This window comes from Peromyscus leucopus, chromosome 17 (assembly GCF_004664715.2).
Source record: "Peromyscus leucopus breed LL Stock chromosome 17, UCI_PerLeu_2.1, whole genome shotgun sequence".
In the NCBI taxonomy this organism is placed as follows: Eukaryota; Metazoa; Chordata; class Mammalia; order Rodentia; family Cricetidae; genus Peromyscus; species Peromyscus leucopus.
Window position 1 is genome coordinate 25,411,312 of NC_051077.1, and position 24,148 is coordinate 25,435,459.

Consider the following 24,148-nt stretch of genomic DNA (forward strand, 5'->3'; position numbering starts at 1 on the left):
TGTGATTTTTAGAAATAACCCCGAGTCTCATGCCTAGCCCTGCAGCAGCCTGCTAAAGGTACCTCTTCCCCCACCCTACTCCCATTCCCTGAGGACTTAGCTGAACCCTGCTGTGGAACCCAGCTTTCCAACCTCTCAGTCCTCCCTTCTAGACAATTTCCATTCCTTTGTGTCATCCCTGATGCCTGGAATCACTCTCTACCTGAGAAGGCCCACTCCCCCATCCCCCATCCCTACCCCTGCCAAATAGCTATACCAGACCTGTACTTAGATAGTTCCTATCCTCCATTACAACAACCTACTCTGTTCCCTGGGAACTCTGCCAAACCTTGATGGGGACCCTCTCCGTCTTCCCTCCTCCTTTGTGTCAGCCCCCAATACCCAGAAACATTCTCTCCCTGGGACCCCCAGTGGCCACACCTGTCAAGGGTCTCTGGTAAGTAATTCACACTTCTGTTGTCCATGAGGACCTCCTCCCCCTCCAACAACCTGCTTACAGGTCCCCCACCTCCCACCTCAACCCCATTCACTGGAGACTCCAACTCCTGGTTCTGACCCAGGCTACCCCAGCCCTTTTATTCCTGTCTCTCCAGATTATCCATCTGTCTTACTGCAACCTACTTGCAAGATCTGCTCTTTCCACCACACCTACACCTCTCTGTGGAGCCCGCTTCTGGGTGTGAACAGGATCCCCTTAGCTCAGCCTTTTCCCCAGCCCATTTTGATTCTTCTCTGCCACCCACAGACTTGCACAAGTACTTTCTACCACACAACCCACAGCCACCACACTTCCCTAAGATCTAGAGAAAAGAGCAGAAACCAAGGACAAAACACCCACCCAACAAAGACGAGTCCAGGTACCAGCACCTAGAATTATAATCATTCCGAACACAGATGCCTAGACACCAGCGTAAAAACACCAAAAGCTAGGACATTATGTCCCCCCTAGAGCCCAGCAACCCTATCACAGCAGGCCCTGAGTATTCCAACATAGCTGAAGCACAAGAAAAAAAATACCTTAATGACTTTGATAGCCTTTATAATGACTATGATAGAGATCTTTAAAGAAATGAATAAATTCCTTAAGAGAAATCTGTGAAAACACAAACAGTGGAAGGAAATAAACAAAACAGTTGAAGACCTGAAAGTGGAAATAGAATCAATAAAGATAACCCAAACTGAGGGAAATCTGGAAATGAAAACTAGGAACTTGGACAGGAACTTCAGAGGCTAGCCTCACCAAGAGAAAACAAGGGATGGAAATATCTTAGGCATTTAAGACGAGATAGAAGAAATGGATACCTTGGTCAAAGGAAATGTTAAATCTAGATAAAATCCACAAAATCTAGAACACTATGAAAAGACCAAATCTATGAATAACAGGAATAGAGGAAGGAGAAGAAACCCAGCTCAAAGGCACACAAAATATTTTCAACAGTCAAAGAAAATTCCGTATCCTGCAGGAGAAGGTGCCTAACAATGTACAAGAAGCATAGAGAACACAAAATAGCATGGACCAACAAAGTACATTCCCCATGGCACATGAAACACTGACCTTGCAGGACAAATAAAGAATATTAAAGCTGGGTAGTGGTGGTGGCACACGTCTTTAATCCCAGCACTCGGGAGGCAGAGCCAGGCGGATCTTTGTGAGTTCGAGGCCAGCCAGGTCTACAGAGCGAGATCCAGGAAAGGCGCAAAACTACACAGAGAAACCCTGTCTTGAAAAAAACAAAAAAAAAAAAACCAAAAAAAAAATATTAAAAGCTACAAGAGAAAAAGACCAAGTAATGTATAAAGGCAGACTGATTAGAATAACACCTGACTTCTCAATGGAGACTTTAAAGCCAGAAGGGCCAGACAAACCCTTAAGAGAAGACCACAGATACCAGCCCAGACTACTATATCCAGCAAAACTTTCCATCAGGTGGAGAAAAAAAGGACATTTTATGATAAAAACCAAACTTCAGCAGTATCTATCTATAAACCCAGTCCTACAGAAGGCACTAGAAAGAAAACTTACGTCTAAAAAAACCATACCCAAGAAAACACAAGGAATAAGCAAAATCAATACATCACAACAAAATTGGCAGATTGATAGCTCTCAACATCAGTGGTCTCAATTCCTCAATAAAGAGATAGAACTAACACAATGAATGCAAAAATAGGATTCATCCTGCTGCTGTAGCCAACGAACCTTAACATCAAGGATAGACATCATCTCAGGGTAAAAGGATGGAAAAAATATATCCCAAGCAAATGGACCTAAGAAGCAAGCAGATGTGGCCATTTTAATATCTTACAAAATAGATGGGTGTCTACATGGAACTTTAACCCCTATGTCTAGTGACTTTAGTACTAGAGGGTACTCTGTACGCTACCAAAGGAGAAACAAAACCAACCCAGCTACAACCTCTTTGATCTACAATGGTGTCCTACTTGTAAGATATGCTAGTGCAATGGTGGCATAAAACTTACAGGAGTAACCAACCAATGTCTGATTTGATTTAAGGCCCACTCCATGAGACGGAACCCATCCCCAACATTGCTTGGGTGACCAAGGAACCTGAGACTAGAGAGCCCAGGGACCTAGAGTAAAACCAAATACTACTCTTCTACTAAAAGAACTCAGCAATAAAATGATGCCTAATGACATTCTGCTACACTCATAGATCAGAAGGTGCTCAGCCATCATCAGAGAAGCTTTCTTGCAGCAGCAATGGCAACAAATGCAAAGACCCACAGCCAGACAATATGCACAGAGTGAGAGACTTAGAACACTCAGCCTTACATGGGATGTCTCCCTGCAGAAGGGGAGGCACTCAGCCCTACATGGGATGTCTCCCTGCAGAAGGGGAGGCAGAAAGAGCCTAAGAACCAGAGGGGATGGAGGAAGGACACCAAGAAAAAAGGGCCTCTAAATCAACATGACACACACATAAATGCACAGAGACTGAGGTAGCCTGCACCAGACAGGGTCCTAGAGCTAAAAGGAAAAGTGGACACATGCCCCATCCCTAACCCAGAAGCCGTCTCCAATTGATAACACTTGCAAATGAAAATGTAGTCTCATTCAAGGGAGTTTCCACGAGGAAACAAATGGTCTTAAGGTAAGCTGATGCCCAGCAGTAGATGGTCAACAGAACAAACCCAACAGCTCTTCCAAGATTCCTTGTCTCTGAATGCCGTGTCAGGGCTTTGTCTTTTCATTTCCTTTTTCGTTTTTATAAAATTTTGTCTTTTACTGCTTTTAACTACAGGTCCTTTGTGTGTGTGTATATATATATATATAATAATGGCTTCTGGTTTTATGTTTTGTTTTGTTTTGTTTTGTTTTTTTTTTTTTAAGAGGGGGGCATAGATTCCTGAGGGCAAAGAAGTGGGTCTCTGTGTCTATATCTGTTTCTTGGGCCTTTTCTTAGGCTCTTTTCCTTTTGTTTTGTCCTATTTCAATGTGTTTTCTTTTGTTTTACCTTATATTTTATTTTATTATTATCCCTTAGATGCCTATTTGTTTTCTAATGATAAAAAGAAAGCAGTAGATCCAGATGGGAGAGGATGTGGGGAGGAACTGGGAGATGTAGAGGAAAAGGAACTGTAGTCAGGATATACTGTATATTTTAAAAAAATCCATTTTCAATAAGAGAAAAAATATATTGCTTACCTATGATTAAACTTATGTCCAAAGGCAATCCAATCCTTTTCAATTAATACCTACACAGAAAAGAATGTAAATATCCTGGAGCTTCCGAGGGAAATATAAGAGAGCCATACAGTGATAAAGGACTCAGTTACTGGGAGCAGAGGAACCCCACACGGCAGAGTATGCGATCAGACAGGAGGGAGGGCTCACGGGCTTAGAAGCACCCGATGCTCTTCGGGGGACCCAGTTTCAGGCTCCAGCACTCATACAGCTGCTCAGAACTGTATGTATGTAACTCGGGTTACACGTGCACATGGTGCACACATCCATACCCGCAGGCAGGCAAGACCTCTCACATGAAACAATAATAAATCAATCTTAAAGGAACCACGTTATCCAGAATGTACTTAGGAGGAGCCAAGTTGAAGGCCTTCCTTATGAAAACTAAAATACTCTACCCGGAGTCCTCCTATGTGCCGGGACCGTGCATACGGCTTTACATGTCACTGCGCTTGTCTGACAGCCACGATTACCCATCATTTTAGAAAAAGGGAAGCTAATGTAAAGACAGATGACATATTCTCCAAAGACCATGGTCTCACGAAGCACTTCATGCCCTAGGTCTCTATTCCTAACATCATCTGTTAACCGACATGTAATGCTCTTTCCCTACAATGTAGAATCCCTCCCTGCCAACAAAAAATAAAAGATGCTTTCTTATGCCTTATAATAAAGAATTCTAAAGCCATGGGGTTTAGGACTATGTTTGAAATTTTGGCCCTGCTTTGAAATTAGGGCTACTATGAGTTTACTGTCTGAAATAATACAGACTTTTAAAAAAAGTTTAATCATAGGCTGGAGTGGGTGTACAGCTCTTGCAGAAGACCATGTTCAGTCCCAATCCTCACTTCAGGCAGCTTACAATCATTTGTGACTCTAGCCCCAAGGGAATCCCATGCACACACACACACACACACCTTTATAAAAAAAATGCTTAACAAAATAATATGGAATAATTCACTAATATCACTCCTTAGAGATACATGGATGGGCTGTAGTCTGACCTTGCAACTCTAAATGCATTCATATGTTTAATGGCTTAATGTGGAAAGATTCCTGCAGTATGTATCCAGGAAATCCTACACTCACCAGCTAAACAAAGAAATCTAGTGTGCTCAGGAGAACACTGAGGCTGAAGCGTATCTCCAATGTCTGAAGTAGTCTGTTCTCCACAAGTAGCCTGCCTCTTGTGCCTTGTCCCAGGGTAACAGTTGACGAAACTCACTAACAAAAAGGTTCAGTGATGCAGACAATTTTGTGGCGCTCCTGTCAGCCTGTCCCAAGCAGATTCAAGATCCACCACGGCACTTTCTATCATATTGTGGTTCAAGAGGCAGGTACTAGGTCACCTGCGGTCATTTAAGGAATTCTACCAGCTCAGCTGTAACCTCACATCCCAGGCAATTGCAGCTAGAGTCAAAGCCAAATTGTGATGCACACCCAAAAGGTTCCAGCGCTCAAAGATGTGTTCCTGATTCCAGCAAAAATGGAGAACACTGTCAAATTCAATATGCTATCCAGTGCTGTCAAAGACCATTTAAAAATAGACTTAGGAATAAATGTTGCTTTTTAATTTTTTTTGTTCTCCTGAGCACTATTTGTACATGCAGAAATAGATACAATGCAGAAATTTTTTTCCAAATATTTTTCCTCACGTTTTGTTACATAGTCATATACTGCCCCAACTTGAAATACTTGCAAGCAAGTTATATATAAAAATCACGAGTTTCCAAACTTCTAAATATATTTTATATCACTCCTGAATTCGCATTCATCATTGACCTAAACTAGTCTCAACACCCTCAAAAATTAATCTATTTCGATCCTGTTTCAGTTTCTCCCCTTTAATTAACCTTGCTGATCTACTAAGAGAAGAATAATGCCGACTAGCAGGAAAAAAGTCACAAGATTCTAAAAATGAAGTGCACTGCTGGTCAAGGCTCCGCCTTGCTCAGGAAGGCGGTCACCACACTCACCATGAAGCCCTTCACAGTCCGGTAGTAAGGGTCCAGCAGCAGGCTTGCCACCGAGCACACCTGGGCTGTCCTGTCCCAGCCGTCAGAACAGTGGACAAGCACACTTGCCCCTTCCTCTGAAACTGCCTGAAACGGCAAAGGTCACAGTGACTCTTCGGTTTGGCTAGAGACTAACAGAACTAGAGTTAGCCCTTAGGTCCAACCTTCTTAGAACTAGCGGCCACAGCTTTTTTTCCCCTTCTCATTACGTACAAAAGCCACCAGTCAATTCTCCACAAATTAACAGGGGTACCGAGCACAAGTATGTGCACTATACGACACACTCTCACGGCATGTCCCCAACTCACCTGCAACCCAAGTTAAGCCTTACCGAAATTCTGGGGTTGCTACAGGCCTTTTCTAGAAAGGAAAGGTACGAAAAATCTAATTTATCAAACTAGGGCCAAGTAATACATCCAGGGGAAGGAAAGACTGTACCGGAAACTGCTAGGAAAGAATTCTATTTGCTGCTGTCTACATGCACGCATCTTTAGCTATTCTGGCAGAAAACATAAATTAGAAAATGTGAGAGGCAGGCGGATCTTTGTGAGTTCGAGGCCAGCCTGGTCTACAGAGCGAGATCCAGGAAAGGAGCAAAAGCTACACAGAGAAACCCTGTCTCAAAAAAACCAAAACAACAGAACAAAACAAAACAAAAATAGAAAATGTGGTGATTATGTAACATCTGTCAGTAACTGAAATTACACTTTTATTTGTGTGTGTGTGTGTGTGTGTGTGTGTGTGTGTGTGTGTGTGTGTGTGTGTGTGTGTGACTTCTGTAAGAGACTTGATTTGATCTTGCTTACTACTGCATACCTAGCACGGTACCAGGTACTAAATAAGGATCTGTTGGGTAAATATCTAATAATGGATACACCATCAGGAAGGCATGGTTCTCTTTAGGCAGAAATCTAAGAGAAATTTATTTACAGAAAACACCCAATATCATAATAGGATTATTAAACATTTTACATAAAAACATTTTATATAAAAACATTTCACATATAAGTTCCAGCAGATCCTTCCAATGGCAGAATGGAATCCACCTGTTAGCTTTTGCTTAAGTCATGTCTGGAAGCAGGATTTATTAGATGTAATCAAGCCCCTATCATTGAGGAGACTCCCATGAGTTGTACAGTCTGCTACAGAAAATTCTTTCCGGTATCTAGGATTAAATTAACAAAAGAGAGAGTATCTGCAAATATTCTCACATTTGACCACTGTGATAAAACACAGTTAACTGGCCACTGCACTTTTTCACAACATCGTTTTCAGCACATGGAAGCCCGAAAGCCTGCAACCCACGCAGTGGGTAGAGGAGAGCCAATAGGAAGAGGACAGGCATGGTTTGAGGCTACACTAGCTTCGTATCAACCCCTCAACTTTTCCCCGTGCCTTCACAAACCTTTGCAATGAAGACCCCTGCATCCATGATGGCCTTGATGTGCCTTAGCCAGCCTGAGTTCTCTAGCCCCCACAGGAAGTCACTCATCGAGGGCGATTTAAGTTCACACACTGCAAGAAAAACCATGTTACAAAAGTGAAATTAAGGCAGTTGCTCATTCTACATGATCATATTTAATACTTTTTTGTCTTTAGTGGATATTGTCTAGCTAGTCAATAAATATCCAAGTTTATAAGATTAGATGCTATTTAATCACTTTAAATAAAACTTTATAAAAAATGTTTTCTCTCTGATCATGGGAGATACTGACTCTAGTTACAAGAATCACAGTATTAATGAAACTCATTGACTGTTGCCATTACAAAGTCCAGCACAGACCATCCATCCACTTACCCTTCTGGCAAAGGTATTAAAATTGCACAGCTAAGGAGCATTGACTTATATGGAAGAAAATCATCACAATGGTGACTCTAGCAATTACTTCAATTAGAATGTTCCAACACCTCAATGCTTCAGACAGGGCTGTTAGAAGAACACAAAACAGAATAATCCCGAAAGTATTCCTCACATGGCCAGCAGCCTACCAAGTGAGAATGAAACCTGTTATACGGAGAACTGAGTTCTGTACCTCTGATCCCAGTTCTGTGCATCAGGCTAGGGATTTCCCCTTTGCCTAAATGAAAAACTAGGGTCCAGTGGTATCCATCTTTCTAGTCCAAAGCAGGTATGTAGGTACCTCTAAAGCATTATCAACAAGAAATGGTGATCTCAAGTACTCATCTTGTATTTAATGTAAGAAATAAAATGCCTTAAAGGCTAATGTTCTATGTCTCTCCAACACAACATCCCAAACCTTTTGAGTGTACACGGCTATGAAAACCTTTGAAGTCTTAGAGATCAAGCAGGAAATATTAAATAATGATCTAGAGTTCCATTTGAGCCTAAGTGTATCCTAGGGTGCTCATTCACATAGTAAACACATAGAGAAAGCAGGGAGCTCTGTTTCCTTCTCCCAAATGTCAATAAGTGCATCATCTTAGAGTTGTTACTCAACCCACTAAGCCTCAGGGTCTTCATTTTTTTGAGACAATATTTAATTACATTTCCCCTTACCCTTTCCTCCCTTCAAACCCTCCCATATACTCCTGCCTACTCCGTTTGTATGATATTTTGTTTGTGTTCTGACAAGTAAACCTTTCCTGGAGATCAGAGGGTGGAGCTAGCTACTAGTTAACCATAGAGGCCGGGACATGGTGGCACACACCTTTAATCCCAGCGCTTGGGAAGAGGAAGCAGAAACATCAGGAGTTCACGGCCACCCTGGCCTACACTGGATTGAACCAGTCTAAAAAAAAGAGAAACAGAGCTGGGTGGTGGTGGTGGTGGTGGTGGTGGTGGTGGTGGTGGTGGTGCATGCCCTTAATACCAGCACTAGGGAGGGGCAGACAGGAATATAAGGCAGGTGAAGCCAGGATCTCGCCATCCCCTCCCCATTTGGTCTGAGGATTTGTAGAGGTAAGAAGTCTCTGGCTGCTGCTCTGCTTCTCTGATCTTTCAGCTTCCACGCGCAATATCTGACTCTGGGTTTTTATTGTTAAGACTAATTAGGATCATGCTTCACACTCCTCTTCAAATTCATATCTTTTCACTAATTTTTTTGCATTCTCTCTCTCTCTCTCTCTCTCTCTCTCTCTCTCTCACACACACACACACACACACACACACACACACACACACACACACACATATATACCTAAGGATAACCTGTTGAGTCCAGACACTGTTATCTGTATGCATGTTTTAGGGCTTACTGTGAAGCACTGAATAGCAATTGCTGTGCTTTTCCCTGGGGAAACCACACCTTCCAGCCCTAGCTTCCCGAAGCTGCCTATAGTCCTTTTTGTACAGCTGAGGCCTTCGGGCCTTTCCTTGCCCAGTTTTGGTGTCATCCTTGTACTGCTCATGTTTGGGCAGTCATGTAGGTGAGACCTTATAGGCATAGCTTCTAATGTTGCTAGGAGACAGAATCTCACAGCAAACTCCCTGATCCACTGGCTCTTACAATCTTTCTGGCCCCTCTTCTACCATGTTCCTGAGCCTTAGGTGTATGAGCGTTAAAACAAAGACATGCTTTCAAAGCTAAACTCCCACATTCACCTTTTAAGTCTTTGCAAGTACTGTGCATATGGGAGCACATGGAAACTGTTAAGGATCACATTTAGTTCAGCAGATGCTTCCTGCCAAGTATCAGATTTTCTGCCACACAAAAAACCCATCAGCAGTTAAAGTCTAATTCACACAGAGATAATGAAGAAGGAAGTAACACAGATTCCCAGTACAAACATTCATTAAGAAAATTGTTTTATCAGAGCCTAGGGAGATGACTCAATAAGGAAATTCCCTGCTGCACAAGGCGAAGGACCTGAGTTCAGATCACAAATCCTTAAATTAAAAGCTGGTTATGGTGGTGCATTTCTGTAACCTTGGTAACTCAGGGGAGAGGGATGAGCAGGAGGATTCTTGGAACTCACTGGCCAGCTATTCTAGCCAACTGGTGAGCTTGGGTTCAGTGAGAGACCTGTCTCGAAACAATAAAGTGAAGAGTACTCAGGGAAGATACCCAATGTTGACATTTGAGCTCCAAACATGTACACACACTGCATGCAGATGCATCATGCACGTACACCCGCACACAACTACATGCATACACAAAAATAAAAATAAACAAATGAGCAACTGAACCATGAAAACACAAGGAGTAACCTTAAATGTGTGTAACTACATGAAAGAATCCACTGTGATAGAGCTTCCTATTCATTAGGAAAAGACAAAACTCTAGAGAAGACAAAAGGTAGGTGGTTCCAGGGGTTAGGTCAGACGGGATGGCTCACCAGGGCACCAGCACTTTATGGACAGTAAAGCTACTCTGTATAATGGTGGATACATGTTGCTAAACATTTAGACAAATACAGACAACAGTGAACCCAAATGGAACTGGGCTTTAAGTGGTAACAATGTATCAGTGTAAGTACACAGACTGTAACAAATGTGTCTCCAGGTGAGGAATGTATCAGTGTAGGTACATAGATTGTAACAAATGTGTCACTGGGCGCAGGGGGGGGGGGGGAGACACGACACTTTCTTAAAACCGTGGTATTAAAGCTGGGAGGCTATACATGTGGGGATGCTATAAATGTGAGCAAAATATACACATGGGGACAATATGCATATGGGAAATCTATACATGAGGCTGTACATATTGAAGTCTGCTTGTGGGTGGCTATACATGCGCAGAGACTGCATAACGGAGCTATGCATATGGAGAGTTATGTGGGAGGTGTTATGCATGGGGGGGGCTTTTCATGTGCGGGGCCTATGTATGGGGGATAAGCATGCGAGGGCTACACACGAGGCTATACACATGGGTATAAGGAATATAGGGAACCTGTGTCTACTGCTTAGTTTTGCTGTGAACCTACAGGTAGTTAAAAAACAACAAAACAAACAACTAACTTTAAAGAGTGCTGAGCAGGCACCTCAGTTGGCCACAGCTACTTCAAATCTCTCTTAGAGAAAGAAAATGTTCATTCAACCCAATGTTCTTCCCTCTATATTTCTTTATTAGTCTCAAATTTGTTTTTATCCGTTCTTTACTTGCAGAGAAGCTTATGAGCTTGCCTTGTTCCTTCTCTCGGCTTTCTCAAGGGTAAAATGAGGCTAACAGTCACCCTTGTGGAAAGGCTGAGGACCCTGCAGCTCCATCTGGCCTGGCTTCCGGCTTCACAGGCCTCCACCAACTTCATCTGATTTCAGTCTTCAAAGCTACTAACCCTCGCCCACCTGTCTTCCACTGGCAGGTTTATGCTGCTGCTGTCTCTTCCTCCTCTCTGCTCCGATACTTTTGTAGTTTTGCCTTTTTATTTAAAACTGTTCCATGATCCCTTTAGTGGGGCACCAGGAGGAAGTGGGAAAGTATATGTTTAATTGGGATAGAAATAAGAGATTAAATTGTGCCAGTGTGGGATAGTAGCTTGATACCAAACTGCGTCACTAAATAAACAAAAATCTACTCATGCATCCAGGGTGGTGACTGAAAAGCCAGTGTCTAGCTGAACTGCACCAGGGAAATAAAATCTACGCTGGGATGTTGAAATGGTGGTTTAGATTCATCTACTAGAAAATTCAAACTCTCATTCCTCCATGCAGGGAAGCCTGCTGCTGAAATAAGACTGACTACACCAGGGGAGGAGCATCTGATGGAAACAAATCCAAACCAGCTCAGGAGCAAGCTTCCACAGTCCTGTGGAGTCCGGAAGCCACACCACTGCAGAGGAGCTTATAAGACAAGCTACAGAAGCACTGCCAATAAAAAAGACAGGAAGACCCTGGAGTAGCGTGGGGAAGACAGACAATGATCAACAGGATTCACATCTAAACTGGAGTCGGGGAAGGGAACAGAGCACAAACATGACTTTTCTCATGTTTAGATCCACTCTCCGGCAGCATGGGGAACAACCAGCTGTCCCCTGCCACTTTGGTCAACCACAGCAAGACTTCACACAGTCCTGTCTACATGGTTCCAGCACCCAGTTTCCCAAGATGTCCAGACAAAGTAAAGCAGGCAAAGGGGAGTCCCTTGCTGCAGAGTCCAAGGCACAGATGTAAGTGGTCTCTGCTGTCTCAACCTGATCTCACAGCCCTGTCCTCACCTGGCTTTCCTGCCCTGAACCTTCCATCCACTACAGGAAATGCAGCCTTCCTGAGCCTCTTCTGGAGCTCACTCTGCATCCCTTCATCCAAGCCTCTTCTGTCTCCTCCAACACCCTCTCCACACTCAGCTCAACAACCAAGCCCCCCAACCTAACCACTGCCACCGGTTGGTTGTCCGTCTTCCAGGATCAAACACACCAGAGCTTCATGGAGTGAATCATGCAAACAGACACCGAGAAGAATGGAAAAACCCTGGGGAATCTATTAGTATTAGAGAGTTATTAGCCTGAGCCCGAGTGACACTGCAGAATAGCAAAGGTGATGTGCATGCTGGGTAAAGAGCAGTGGGGAGAGGGCAGCAGGGACTGTAAGAAGGGGAAGGAGGACGCACCAAAGCGCAGTCCTCCCCTTCGGAGTCCTCCCAAGAGACCCCATGTCAAGAATATGGGATCTCAGAAACCAAATCCGCATGGTCTGGGATTACAAGGAAATCCAGTGCCCTAGGAAGGAGTGAAAGGAGGCATGACAGAGACAGAAGTCTGCAGCTTTGTTGCTCTTTTGTTATAAACACAGAACTGCTTAGAATTCTACAAATCTTTGTCCAAGTGAGAATTTTATTGAAAGTCAAAATGTAAGGTCCCTTTTAACCACTTCCAGCTCCAGGCCAGGCCTCCACTGTAGAAAGTGCTCAAGGCTGGACCAGCCTCCACCCCCTCCACCCAGGGATTTCCTTTGTACTGGTCTAGTTTTGTAGCTGCAATCAAATACCCCAAATAACTGAGGCAGGCTACTCTGTAAGAGAGGTTGGTTTTGCAGGCCAGTCTGAGCCGAGCATAGGGCTGACTTCTGGTGTGGCCCCGCTGGCAGGGTTCTGGAGGGCACTCAATGGTTAGAGTAAGAGACAGCACATGTACCTGCATATTCTCTGGTCTCTCACACTTCCCATGAAGCCAGCAGTAACACTGTCCCTGAGCTGCACCCTGAAGACCTTATTCAACCCTCACTACCCCCAAAGTCTTCCCCTCTCTAAGGCTAGCTTCTCACCTCTTCTGTTTTCAATTTCAAAAGAGCTTATTAAGCATATAGCAAGCAGGAACAATTAAAGCCACGAGCAGCAGCTAGGTGGTAAAACATCAGACATCATCCAGCAGGAACTACTGAGGAAGCACCCCCCTCCCCCCAGAAGTCAGGTAGAGAGGGAGCCTAGAAAGTGGGGGAAAACCCTTGCCAGCTATAAATCTAGAAGTGGGCTAATTATCGCTCAACCCTTGTCAGAGAAGCTTCTTGATGTAGTAGATGGTAATTAAGAGTATAAGATACTTGGAGTGCTCAGCCTGGAATGAAACATCTCTCTCTCTCTCTCTCTCTCTCTCTCTCTCTCTCTCTCTCTCTCTCACACACACACACACACACACACACACATGCACGCACACACACATGCACACACACTCATCCTCTAAGGCCCAGGGACTATCACAGAAAAGACTGCAAGAACCACTGGCAATGAATAGATGACTAGAACCAAACTGTTTTCCAGACCAAGAGAGCAGCAGCAGCACATATGAACTCACAGGCTGCACAAGACCTACCCAGACTCAAGCCTGACAAATCCCAGCGTGGATGAGGCAGTCAGGCACAAAGTCCCACACTGAGCTGAGGCACTATTGGCAGTGAGTGATACTGGGAAAAAAAGGACATCAGCTTTCTTAAGGCTATGGCCCCTGAAAGGTCAGTAAATAACACTACATCCACACACGTAACTGCCATCACTAAGTGGACTCATTGGTTTTTAACAAAAAATTAACACATGAAATTAGGAGGGGGGGGGGGGGAAATAGCAGGAGAGAGGCAGGCGGATCTCGAGTAGGATGGCTAAAGATAAAAGCAAAAAAAAAAAAAAAAAAAAAAAAAAAAAAAAAAAAAAAAAAAAAAAAAAGAAATTAGGAGGGAATAGTATGGTGGTGATAAAGCAGAAATTAGAGAGAAGGGAATGGGTGACGGTCTTGATTCAAACATTATATGCATGTATTAAAATCTCAAACGATAAAAAATATTAATCCATACTTTTTAAATTATTTTTAGAATTTAACCACCAGAAAGCTTAAAATTACACATACTGCTCACAGCTGTGACTTGCATTAGGTTGCTCAGGGAAGTTTAGTTGGACATACATACCTTTAAAATAAATTGAAAAAGAAAACTGCATAAGTAAATTGTACAAGTATGCACCCCCTTACACACCCTGAGTCATTCATCTTGATGCAACTTAAGGAATGGGAAGAAGAGATTTTTCTCCCGCACAGTGGGGAAAATTCACTTAGAAAGGGTGTTTGGAAGAAAGCCGGCTTAGGAAATGGGACACAGAAAAGCTGATGCTCTAATGACTGCCGGGAAGCAGTGCGGCCACAGTACACCGCAGAGAGCTTCCCGCGCTCAGAGAACACTATCGTGAGTAGACAGTGGAAGCTGATGCAGAGGCCACGCGCCAGGCCCTAGCTGCCACTAAGCAAAGCGTGGCCTGACGTAGTCAATGGCCCTCCGCCTGGCAGGCTCACCTCCGCCTGTGCACACTACCCAAGCAGCAGGAAGTGAGGCGGATTCTAGCTCCCTCCCTGAATGCCTGCTGCTTCTAACACCCAACCTCAGGCCATGACCCAAGGTGTTCAACTTAATCCTACAATGCACACACTGCAAAGAGGGAGTCATCAGACTCAGGCGATTCCATCCGGTCTTCCCTGGAAAACATTGTCTTGTTTCACCCCAGAGGCCAGCACTCAGGTTGGCACTCAGGTAGGGCAGTGGGTTGGCTAGCACACATATTTATTTCAGAAAATTTAGCAGGCCCAAGGGCTAGCCTGGTATTCAAAATGTGTCGCTCAGGCGAGAAGAAAGGGTCCTGTTTACCCGCTCTTCCCACCGGGTGCAGAAATGACAGTCAGCAGAATGCTAACATCACCAGGCTCCGTAGCCTGGAGATGGCCTGTTCTGACAGTGAGGAAAGGACGAGCGGCAGGGGAGGGACGGGCTTCTGCCGTGTCAGCCCCTTTCCTCCACACTAAGAAGAGCTCTTGTGTAACCATTCTGCTTTCGGCAACACAGAAACTGCACACGCTGGGGAAAATCATCTCGCCAGGACTTGGGGCGAGGTGACGGCTGAGAGGGAGCTTTTCCCTAATGGCCAGTGGCCACATTCAAAGCAAACAGCTCTGTGGATGATTAACGCACACGACAGATGGAGCTACGCGGAAAACAATCAGTGCCTGGGCTTTTAAATACGAAGCTGTTGTGTTTGTTTGGATAAACTCAGGATAAGGCAGAGATACTGATTTGTTCACTCCTGTTGCCAAACCCGAACCAATATTTACAAACCATTTTGCTGAGCAAAGTGCATGTAGGCTGACATCAGAAGCATATGCCACAAAGTGCAGAGAACTGTATTTGCCAGCCTGGAGCTAGTCACACTGTGTATATATAACTGGGCATTTCTATTGTATAAACATACAAAACACTGTAAAAAAACGAAAAGCCAACATAAGATGTGTTGTTTTAGAACTCAAGAAATATGAAAGTTCCTCAGAAGAAAGGCAGCCCTCCTTGGTCTTCCCAGCACACTTCCTGAACCATTTACTTTTTCCCGTGCAAATGCTGGGGACACGAAAAGGAACAGGGGGTAGGCCTTTCCCACACTCCCTAGTACCCAAAGCAGTCGCGAGCATGTTCTTTCCGCATGCGGCATCGTGAAGCATGCCCAGGTGCTGCTGATGTTGGCTTTATCGCTTTTCCTTTTGCAGTCGAGAAGCCAGGGCCCCTCAGACAGTCCTCAGAGAACCAGCATATACTCCTCTCCCTGCACGGACCAGTGCAGGAGGAGCTGCCATTGATGGACATGAGTGGAGGCTGAGGAAGGGACATGCCGGTCAAGTGAGCTTTGTCATCTCCCTCTTTTACAGAGGCTCAGAATAAACTTCTGATGTAATAATTCAACAATAAACTCCTCCTCAACCTCACTAGCCACACAGGCCATTTATAGAGAATTTTTCACCAGCTGGAGAGATAGATCCTTCATCAAATACCAACCAGACTAAAGACTATTCTTCAAAACATTCCCACTTTTCTTCAAGACAGTAGTGTCTGTAATCTCTATACAATATTATCTTTTTTTTTTTGAATAGCCTTGTTTTCCTTAAGAATGTAATATTAAATGATACAGTGCAGTCAAAGGTAAATTCTGTGTGTCTTTTAGCATTGCTTGAGCTAGTAGCATAGGAAACAGTGCCCATTCATGTGTATATGCAGATAACAACTGTGCGCATGCAAATGCAAATGTGTATCACACAAACACATGTCAGAATATTAAACACTGATGTAATACAAATCTTAAAAGATCTTATTAAATGATAAGGAACTGGTGGCAGGATTTAAAGGATGATAAAGTCTAAGGAGGCAGCTTTCAAAGCAAGTGGAAACTTAGTGCCAGCTATTAGGGTAAATTCTAAAGATCAGAGAAGCAGAACAAGCCACAGCCAACCTCACCTTGCCAACTTCTCAGCTGATTCTGTTTCCTCAAACTGGAAGCCTCTGTGTCCTTATCCGAATGGATCTCAGCTGAACTGCTGCTAAAAGCCTAAAAGCTTAACTGGGGCTCTAGTTCCTGGTCCTCATGCCTTATATACCTTTCTGCTTCCTGCCATCACTTCATGGGATTAAAGGTGTGTGTCACCATGCCTGGCTGTTTCCAGTGTGGCCTTGAACTCACAGAGATTTGGATGGATCTCTGCCTCCCAAGTGATAGGATTAAAGGTGTGTGTGCCACCATTTTCTGGCCTCTATGTCTATCTAGTGGCTGTTCTGTTCTCTGATCCCAGATACATTTATTAGGGTGCACAATATATTGAGGGACACAGTATCACCACACTCTGACCCAAAGAAACCCAGACGGCAGGTTCCCACAAGGGATGTCCAGTAGCTCTTCTTAGCTTCCACAGTGAGTTTTGTATATGAAGACAAGTTCACAGACTAGAACGTGTAATGTAATCTACACTATACCTCACAGTTGCCATACAAACTGGGCCAGCACGAACAGGAACTGGTGGCAGCATTTAAAGGATGATAAAGTCTAAGGAGGCAGCTTTCAAAGCAAGTGGAAACAGAAGTTGGGACTAGGAGTGGGCTCTGGCACAAAACATGCTTAGAACCCCTGAACCATAGAAAATGTGAGATAATAAGTATTGCTAAACAGGTATGTAAGACAACCATAACCATGGCACATGCTTTGTCGATACAGAGGGGCAAGACCACCACTCACCATCCTCCTGCACTAATTCAGCAATCATTTCCGAATTCCTCCTCACCTTCTTTACACACAGGACTCACTGTACAGTGAGAGTAGGTGTGCAGTTTTACAAACTGAAGGCTTTACTTATTTTTCCTACATTTTCTATCAAGAATGTGGAAAAAAATATGTAATTAGTTTACTGCTGTTGTCCCCATACCTGGCTTCCAAAGTTCTACCAGTGTAAGTGAAACACTGCTATCAGTGTGGGTATGTTCACAGCCATATTCTGGATTAGGCCAGAGAGGAGGAATTCTGATAAGAAATTATGTATCTCTAAGCAAAGCATACTCCCTCCCTCCCTCTCTAGGTCAATTAAATGACAGAAATACTCAAAGCATGATTTTATCACCTTCTTTGTAGTGTTGATGTTTCACTTTTTTTTAAAGCTGAGAGATGATTCTTTGCAACTTATCAGAGCAAATTTAAGTATTTTTATGACTTTTTCAACTTAGTTTTATCTTCAACTGTCTGACCTCTAAGATGATCACTCTATTTATATAGCACAGATGTCATGCATCACAGAACACTGATATGAAAACCAACCACAATCATCTAAATGAGAATACTTGCCTGACTGTGATCCCAGCACCCAGAAGGCAGAAGTATAAGGATAACTAGTTTGAGGCCTGGGCTACATAGTAAGACCTTATTTCCAACAAAAAGGAAGGAAGGAGAGAAGGAGGAAGGAAGACAGAAAGGAGGGAGAGGAGAAAGGGAGGAGATGAAGGGGAAAGCAGAGGAGGAACACCACCCCAGCACCCCAGCACCAGCCTGACATTTTATTTAAGTGACTAGGTGGTCCAGATACAGAACAGCCAGCAGTACAAGATTTGTGTGGAATGTAATGATTAGAACTGACAGGAAGGGAGGGAGGGGGAGGGAGGGGGAAGCTCTAGGCAATATCCGAAAGATGGCACATTGGTCATAAAGAGAAGAACTGCCCCTGCCACATCTTTCCCCAGAGTCCTGGTTTGAGGACAAACTACACAGAGGGTTCAGGCTGTTGCGCCACCTCACCAAGCTGTGACACCGAACACTCCTGTGTGCATTACGTGCTTCCGTACTTGTACAAAAGGTAGATGGCCTTTTCAACACCGAACCAAGGGTGTGAGCAAGACAGGCTCCACTGCTCAAGAGGACAGGCTCGCAAAGAGACCACTCTAGACTCCAGCATCCATTCTTACAGCAAAGAAAACCCAGCGCTCCTCTATTCTTTGAGAAGAAAGCAAGTATCTGTGTAAGAAGAGGAACTACTATGAACAACAATTAAGTTACAAAATTGCTAGGCACCAGAAACATTCATCTACTTGGTAGGGAGGGAGAAAACAGTTTGATCTCCAACCTAAATAAAGTTTAAGTTGACTTAAATTGACCTCAATGAAAGGACCTATAGAGGGTGTGAATTCGATCCTAAATTTCTGTTTCTGATAAAATATTCTGGGGCTCCTACTCATAGAAAGAACTTCCCCAGAACACAAGTAATTCCACCTTCCATTTCATATTCTCTTCTGATAATATCCCAAACCATGGTTTAGCAAATTTGAAGAAAATAAGAGTCAAGAAGGGACTCCATTAGCTGCCTCCCAGCCTGTGATGCCAAGGACCCCTGTCTGAAGCAGAAACCCCTAGGAAGGTGGGTCTCGCTGCATCGATGAGACTCCAGCAGTGGTTTATAATTTACTCAGGAAAAGCAAGTAGTCAAACATTGGTCAAGACCCCTGAAAGGCATCTAGAAAGCTGTCCTTGCTTACAATGCCACACAGCCCAAGGGTTATGCGGCAGCACCATGGTCCCTTGTGAAACAGAGCTGCCCTCCCGAACTCAGTCAGTTTGCTTGTCCTTTAGGAAAAGCAGTGAAACAGGCCAGAGGACAAGGGTTGAAAAACCAAACACACGGTAATTTAGAAACCAAAGTCAGAGGCCTATGGTACAAATACTCCTAGGAGCAACTCACTGTGCAAAGAAAGTTTACGACCTCGAACATTTGAAACTGCTGAATGCAAATTATAAAGTGTGCCAATGTACAGTTTTCCTAGTGACTGCAACAATGGTGAACACTTCTCACACTAAAGGGTGTCTTCTCAACAACAGTGTCAGGCTAGCCCATTTTTCTTCTACAGGCAAAGCTCTATTGATAGCAAGGACAAAATGAAAGAGTCTAGATGCTTAAGTAACTCAAATACTCACACCTAGATGGTCAGACCTGCGACCTCAGAGACAGACTGTCAAAATATGACACCCATAGGAGCTATGTGCTGTTCTTGTTTTAGATGCAGGCATCGCTTCTAATTATTTAATTGCTCTTTTATTTAGCCCAGTGCTGAGAACTGAACCCAAGGCCTTACACTACTGAGCTAGACCGACAGCTTTCAGCCACATTTTCAAGTGTTACAGCCAGGGGCACCAAACTGTCATAGAAGAAAACTGGGTAGGTTATTCATTGAATCCTTTCACTCTCCTGCAGACAGAGTCGCAATGACTAAGGTCAACTGGGGGGTCCAGGAGAGGGAGACTAGGTCTCCATGACACTTCTTCCAGTGCCTCATTAGGTCCTTGCCACACCATGCTGTCCTGATGGAATGGAGGACTGAGTAAGTCACGGGGTGCGGATGTGCATCCCCCAAAGCCATTCAGCCCCCTCGGTCTCTCTTCACCCCAGACCCCACAGCCGCTCCTGAGACAGCCGGCCTCCCTAGCACTCCACCACCGCTCCACACTCTCCTCGGAGGTGCTCCAGTGTTCAGAGGCAAGGCACGGCTCTGTGGCTTGGGCATCTTCCTCTTTTTCGGTGGCCTCTGGAGGCCGCAGGATGCCTTCATCGGACCTCATGATCAGGAAGAGCATAAGCAGTCATGAAGCAAGTCTTGCATGAAGTGCAGACTTTCTGCTCATGAGCACACTGACATTAAGAGGAATTCTCCCACATCATACGACCCATCCTTTTGTTTCCTCTCCACATGGACATGTAAATCTTTGCGTGTCCTCACAGTGCTCACTGCTCTGTTAGGATGGGGGTGACATGTGCATGTGTGCTGTGGCAGCTCCTGGCACTCAGAAATGAGGCTCAAGAACTCTAACATCCTTCCATCTAACAGGCACTCAGGAACAGTGGGCTAGTGCTTTAAAGGTAGGGCTGCTTTCTTTCCAAATGTCCGTGAATGAATAAATGGGAGGGAGGGTGACAATGCAGAGTCCTGGCTGCTAACTGCCACATGACAAAGCCACCTGATGAAATGAGAAGGTTGTTACATGTTTAAAGAGTCACTGCAACATGATTATTCTCTCAACTGCAAATATTCTCCCAACTTACACACATTTAACAGTATCATTAGAAAAACATTAAAGGACTATCTTATTCCATTTTGGCATCAAAATACTTAAGTATTCTTTTACTGCTGTGCATAACAAAATGGTTTACCTTCCAGCATTTTCTGAAGACTGTTCCTCATGACATGGATGTTCTCTATCCCGATAAACTGAAACTTGATATTGGAATAATTGTCTTCGTTCTCATAGCCTTTCCCTGCGGCACGATTGGCCATTGCATTAAGCTGCAGTGGTCAGCAAAACAAAATAGTCATCAATTACATTCAGGGCATGGAACAACCAACACATTGCTTGGACACATATAAAAACATTGCAAAGATGTGTAGACACATAATGTGGTCTAGATCCCTGGAACACTGTACTGAGCTCTCATAGCTGAAGCACAAAGGCTGAGCTATGGTCAACGGCACTCATGTGCTGCTCTGGGTGACGTTTTCTTAGCTGGGAAGTAGTCTGTAAGTTGTCCTGGAGATGCCTCCGCCAGTTCTGACACCAGTGCTGACCTGATAGGGAAGTCTGTGGCAGAGCCAATTCAACACCATACATCAGAAGAAGAATCCAGAGACATCTATCGATACAAGGCTCTGTAAGTTAACTTATCTGCCAGAACTGTAACACCAACAAACACGTCATCAGGTAGGGCTGCTCCTTCTAATTTGCCCAACTGAACCTTCAGCAGGAATCCGACAGACTGAAGAGAGAACGCTGACAGTCAGGTTTCAGGGCCGCTTCTTCCACTTGCCTTCTCCCATTCTCGATGTCTAATGGAGGGCTTTTCTCACTTTCATAACCATAATTTGTAGATAAGACATTGGAAGTTCAGTGTAAACTGGGTTCGGTGCTAATGGACTCGGAAGAAACTGATTAAGGCCCAAACTACTCTAACCCTGTGCAGTACAATCGAGCAGACAAGGCCTGCCCTAGGTGGGAAACACGGATTTCTCACGGGGATGTAAGGCTGGGAATGCTCCTCTCTTGCAGTTTGACGGAGCAAGCTGTCACTGATGGAGAACAGCGTTCACTGACCGTTCTCTTCTTAGGGAACTAGCCAGATGGGGGTGGGAAGATCTGCTTTGGAGAGTACAGCACAAAGCAGTACTTGCAATAGTTAAGTTTAAAAAGCTAAGTTAAGTTATAAAATACTTTGCCCCAGATCTTCTAGTTCTGAAAACCTTACAAGATGAAAGGTCCCAGCATATATAGATGAAGAATGTCTGCCACAATATTTTTATAAACATGAAAGCTGCAAGCCTGTAAGTATCTCATCAGAGTGGTAACTGGATAAACCATGGCACATCCACACCCTGGAACACAACCAGGCACCAAAGACATGGACCCCAACCTATCTCCCCCCTTTTCTCTCTCACATATCACACATCTACATGTACACATGTGTCAGCTGAAGCGTGTTCATGCAACCACCCACTGTTAATAAATTTACTAAAGTATTTATTTACATCCATTAAGAAGAATTAAAATTATTGATGACTACGCCAATTTGGTAACAATTTTAGCAGAAGAAGAGCTGGCAGATTGCAGGGGAATACTATCAACATTACTTCAGATACTCTTGTAGCCTTTCACTGTTTCAGGAAGCATATATTAAGTTTGGATCATGGGTCACAGAAAGGAGGCCATCAGGAAGGAAACACAACACAGCTGAGAGCAAGCCCCTGCCACGGGAATGCCTGCTTCAAGAGCAAGCCGGATTTCCGCTCCTTAGCTCAGCTCCTCTGCCATCTATGGGGACGGTCGGCTCTTCAGAAGACTGACCCCAGGCTACAGAAGCAGGTCACCAGTCCTAAGAGCACAGACTTTAGCCTCAACCAAGAAAAGCTTTAATAATATATCTTAAGGATGTATGTTCATCCTTTAAAAGGTTCTAATATCTTAAGGGACATTTTTTTTTCTTCCAGGAATTACACATAGATGTTGTTCGCATGGAACTATGTACTATAAACATAAACTCACCACTTTATGAAATTATTTTCAGGGCTGTTGGCTAAACCTTTGTAATGAGCTTCATAAAATGCAACAAATTAACAGGATCCATACAAGAAGCTTTATGTTACACGAACTATGCTTATTCTGCATCTGAATTCAAGTCAAGCCTTCTCACCACATACTCCCATCCTCTTCTAAACATGTGTAACATGTAACAAGCAAAATACTGTTACTACTGCAGTTGTTACATAGACAACATATGCTCACACTTTAAATTAAGCAAGAGGACTGACTGGCAGTTTTCCTTAAAAACACACAGGAGAAAGCTTCTTGAAAGTCAATGTGTACTTCACATACTGGACAGAAGGTGGCGATATTTAATCTAGCATACTAACACTGGCTTCAGGAGCTCTGGTAACAGCTGAACTCTCAAAGCAGAAACACAATTTTAGGAATAATTAATATCCAAAAAGTTACTCCAGACTGAGATAGACAGATGATTGACAGGTATGTAGGTAGGTAGGCAGGCAGACAGGCAGGCAGACAGACAGATATAACAGACAGACAGAGTATGCTTTACATCAACAAATCACAATTAGCAGGTCTAATGTGGCTCCTTTGGCTGAGAACTACAGTTCATAATTAAGTAAAAAGCTATTGCCTGGCAGTGGTGGCACCAGCATTTCTGGGGCAGACGTACCCACAGAAGACACAAGAAGTCACTGGCTGGGATAAAAAGATGCACGTGAAGTTGTTCTTGCTGCCTTAAGCACGTAACTGAATATGGAAGAGAGAGCACATGGTACCAGTGCCCAAAGTAGCAGATCATTCCACCAGGCCTCAGAGGGGCCATGGTTCGCAGGACTGGTAAGAGCTGGAGCCTGGACTGTGTAGGGGCGGGAACCTGGAGCAACCCTGCCAGGTGAAAACAGTAAGAGCTGGGGTTCACTGCGGAGGATGGAGAGGCTGTCTGCATGAAGCTGTAAAGGAAACGGAGGCCGAGGCCCACGAGGGACTCAAAGCATGTAGGGTCCTCTACAGACAGCCTCAGTAAGGAATTTAAACTGTGGTGGTGAGCAGTGGCTGAGTCATTTTGAGTGTCTTTAATGGAAAAACAGAAATGGATTTAGAGTTTGGCAACAGAGAGGGTCCACCACATGGGAGCAGCATGCCAAGCGGTGGGTATTCAAAACCCCAGCGGTGAGCCAGGCCTGGTGGCACAGGCCTGTATTCCCAGCTTCTGCAGGCTGAACCAGGGCCAACAGTGCATGTCAGGGACAGCTTGGCAACTCGTAAGACCCAGTCCCCAAACAGAAGGTGAACAGAGACTGAGGAAGCAGCTCAATAGCAAAGCACCTGCCCTCGTATGAAGTCCTAGGTTCAACCCCAGCACTGAAAAAGAAAAAAAAAAAATCATCAGTGAAGAAGTAGAGAGAGTGTGCTGCCCAGGAGCTTCATCAGTTACAGACACATCTCTACACCACACTTATGGCCGCCACACTCTACACACGGAGACCTGATGACTGGCTGGCCAACTGGACACATGACTACATAAAAGAATGAGCTAAGAGGTGATCAAGCCAAAACCACACAGAAACAGAATCAGGTCCTGTACCACCCCATGAATCACACCCATGAATAACCAGTGAGTGTTGGTCTTGAGACCAAGCTGAAGGAAGGCCTGGTCCCTATCCTAGCCTTAGAGTCTA

General features: G+C 44.2%; 1 protein-coding gene across 1 annotated transcript in view; it reads right to left on the reverse strand.

Moving 5' to 3' along the window:
* Mtmr7 (myotubularin related protein 7) overlaps window positions 1-24,148 on the reverse strand; it is an 88,784-nt gene that overhangs the window by 10,025 nt on the left and 54,611 nt on the right. The window contains exons 7-10 of the mRNA XM_028872355.2: window positions 20,587-20,719; window positions 7,124-7,233; window positions 5,680-5,805; window positions 3,665-3,714 (exon numbers count right to left, since the gene is read on the reverse strand). Of these exons, the coding sequence (XP_028728188.1) occupies window positions 3,665-3,714; window positions 5,680-5,805; window positions 7,124-7,233; window positions 20,587-20,719 (419 nt within the window). The remainder of the gene's footprint in view (window positions 1-3,664; window positions 3,715-5,679; window positions 5,806-7,123; window positions 7,234-20,586; window positions 20,720-24,148) is intronic.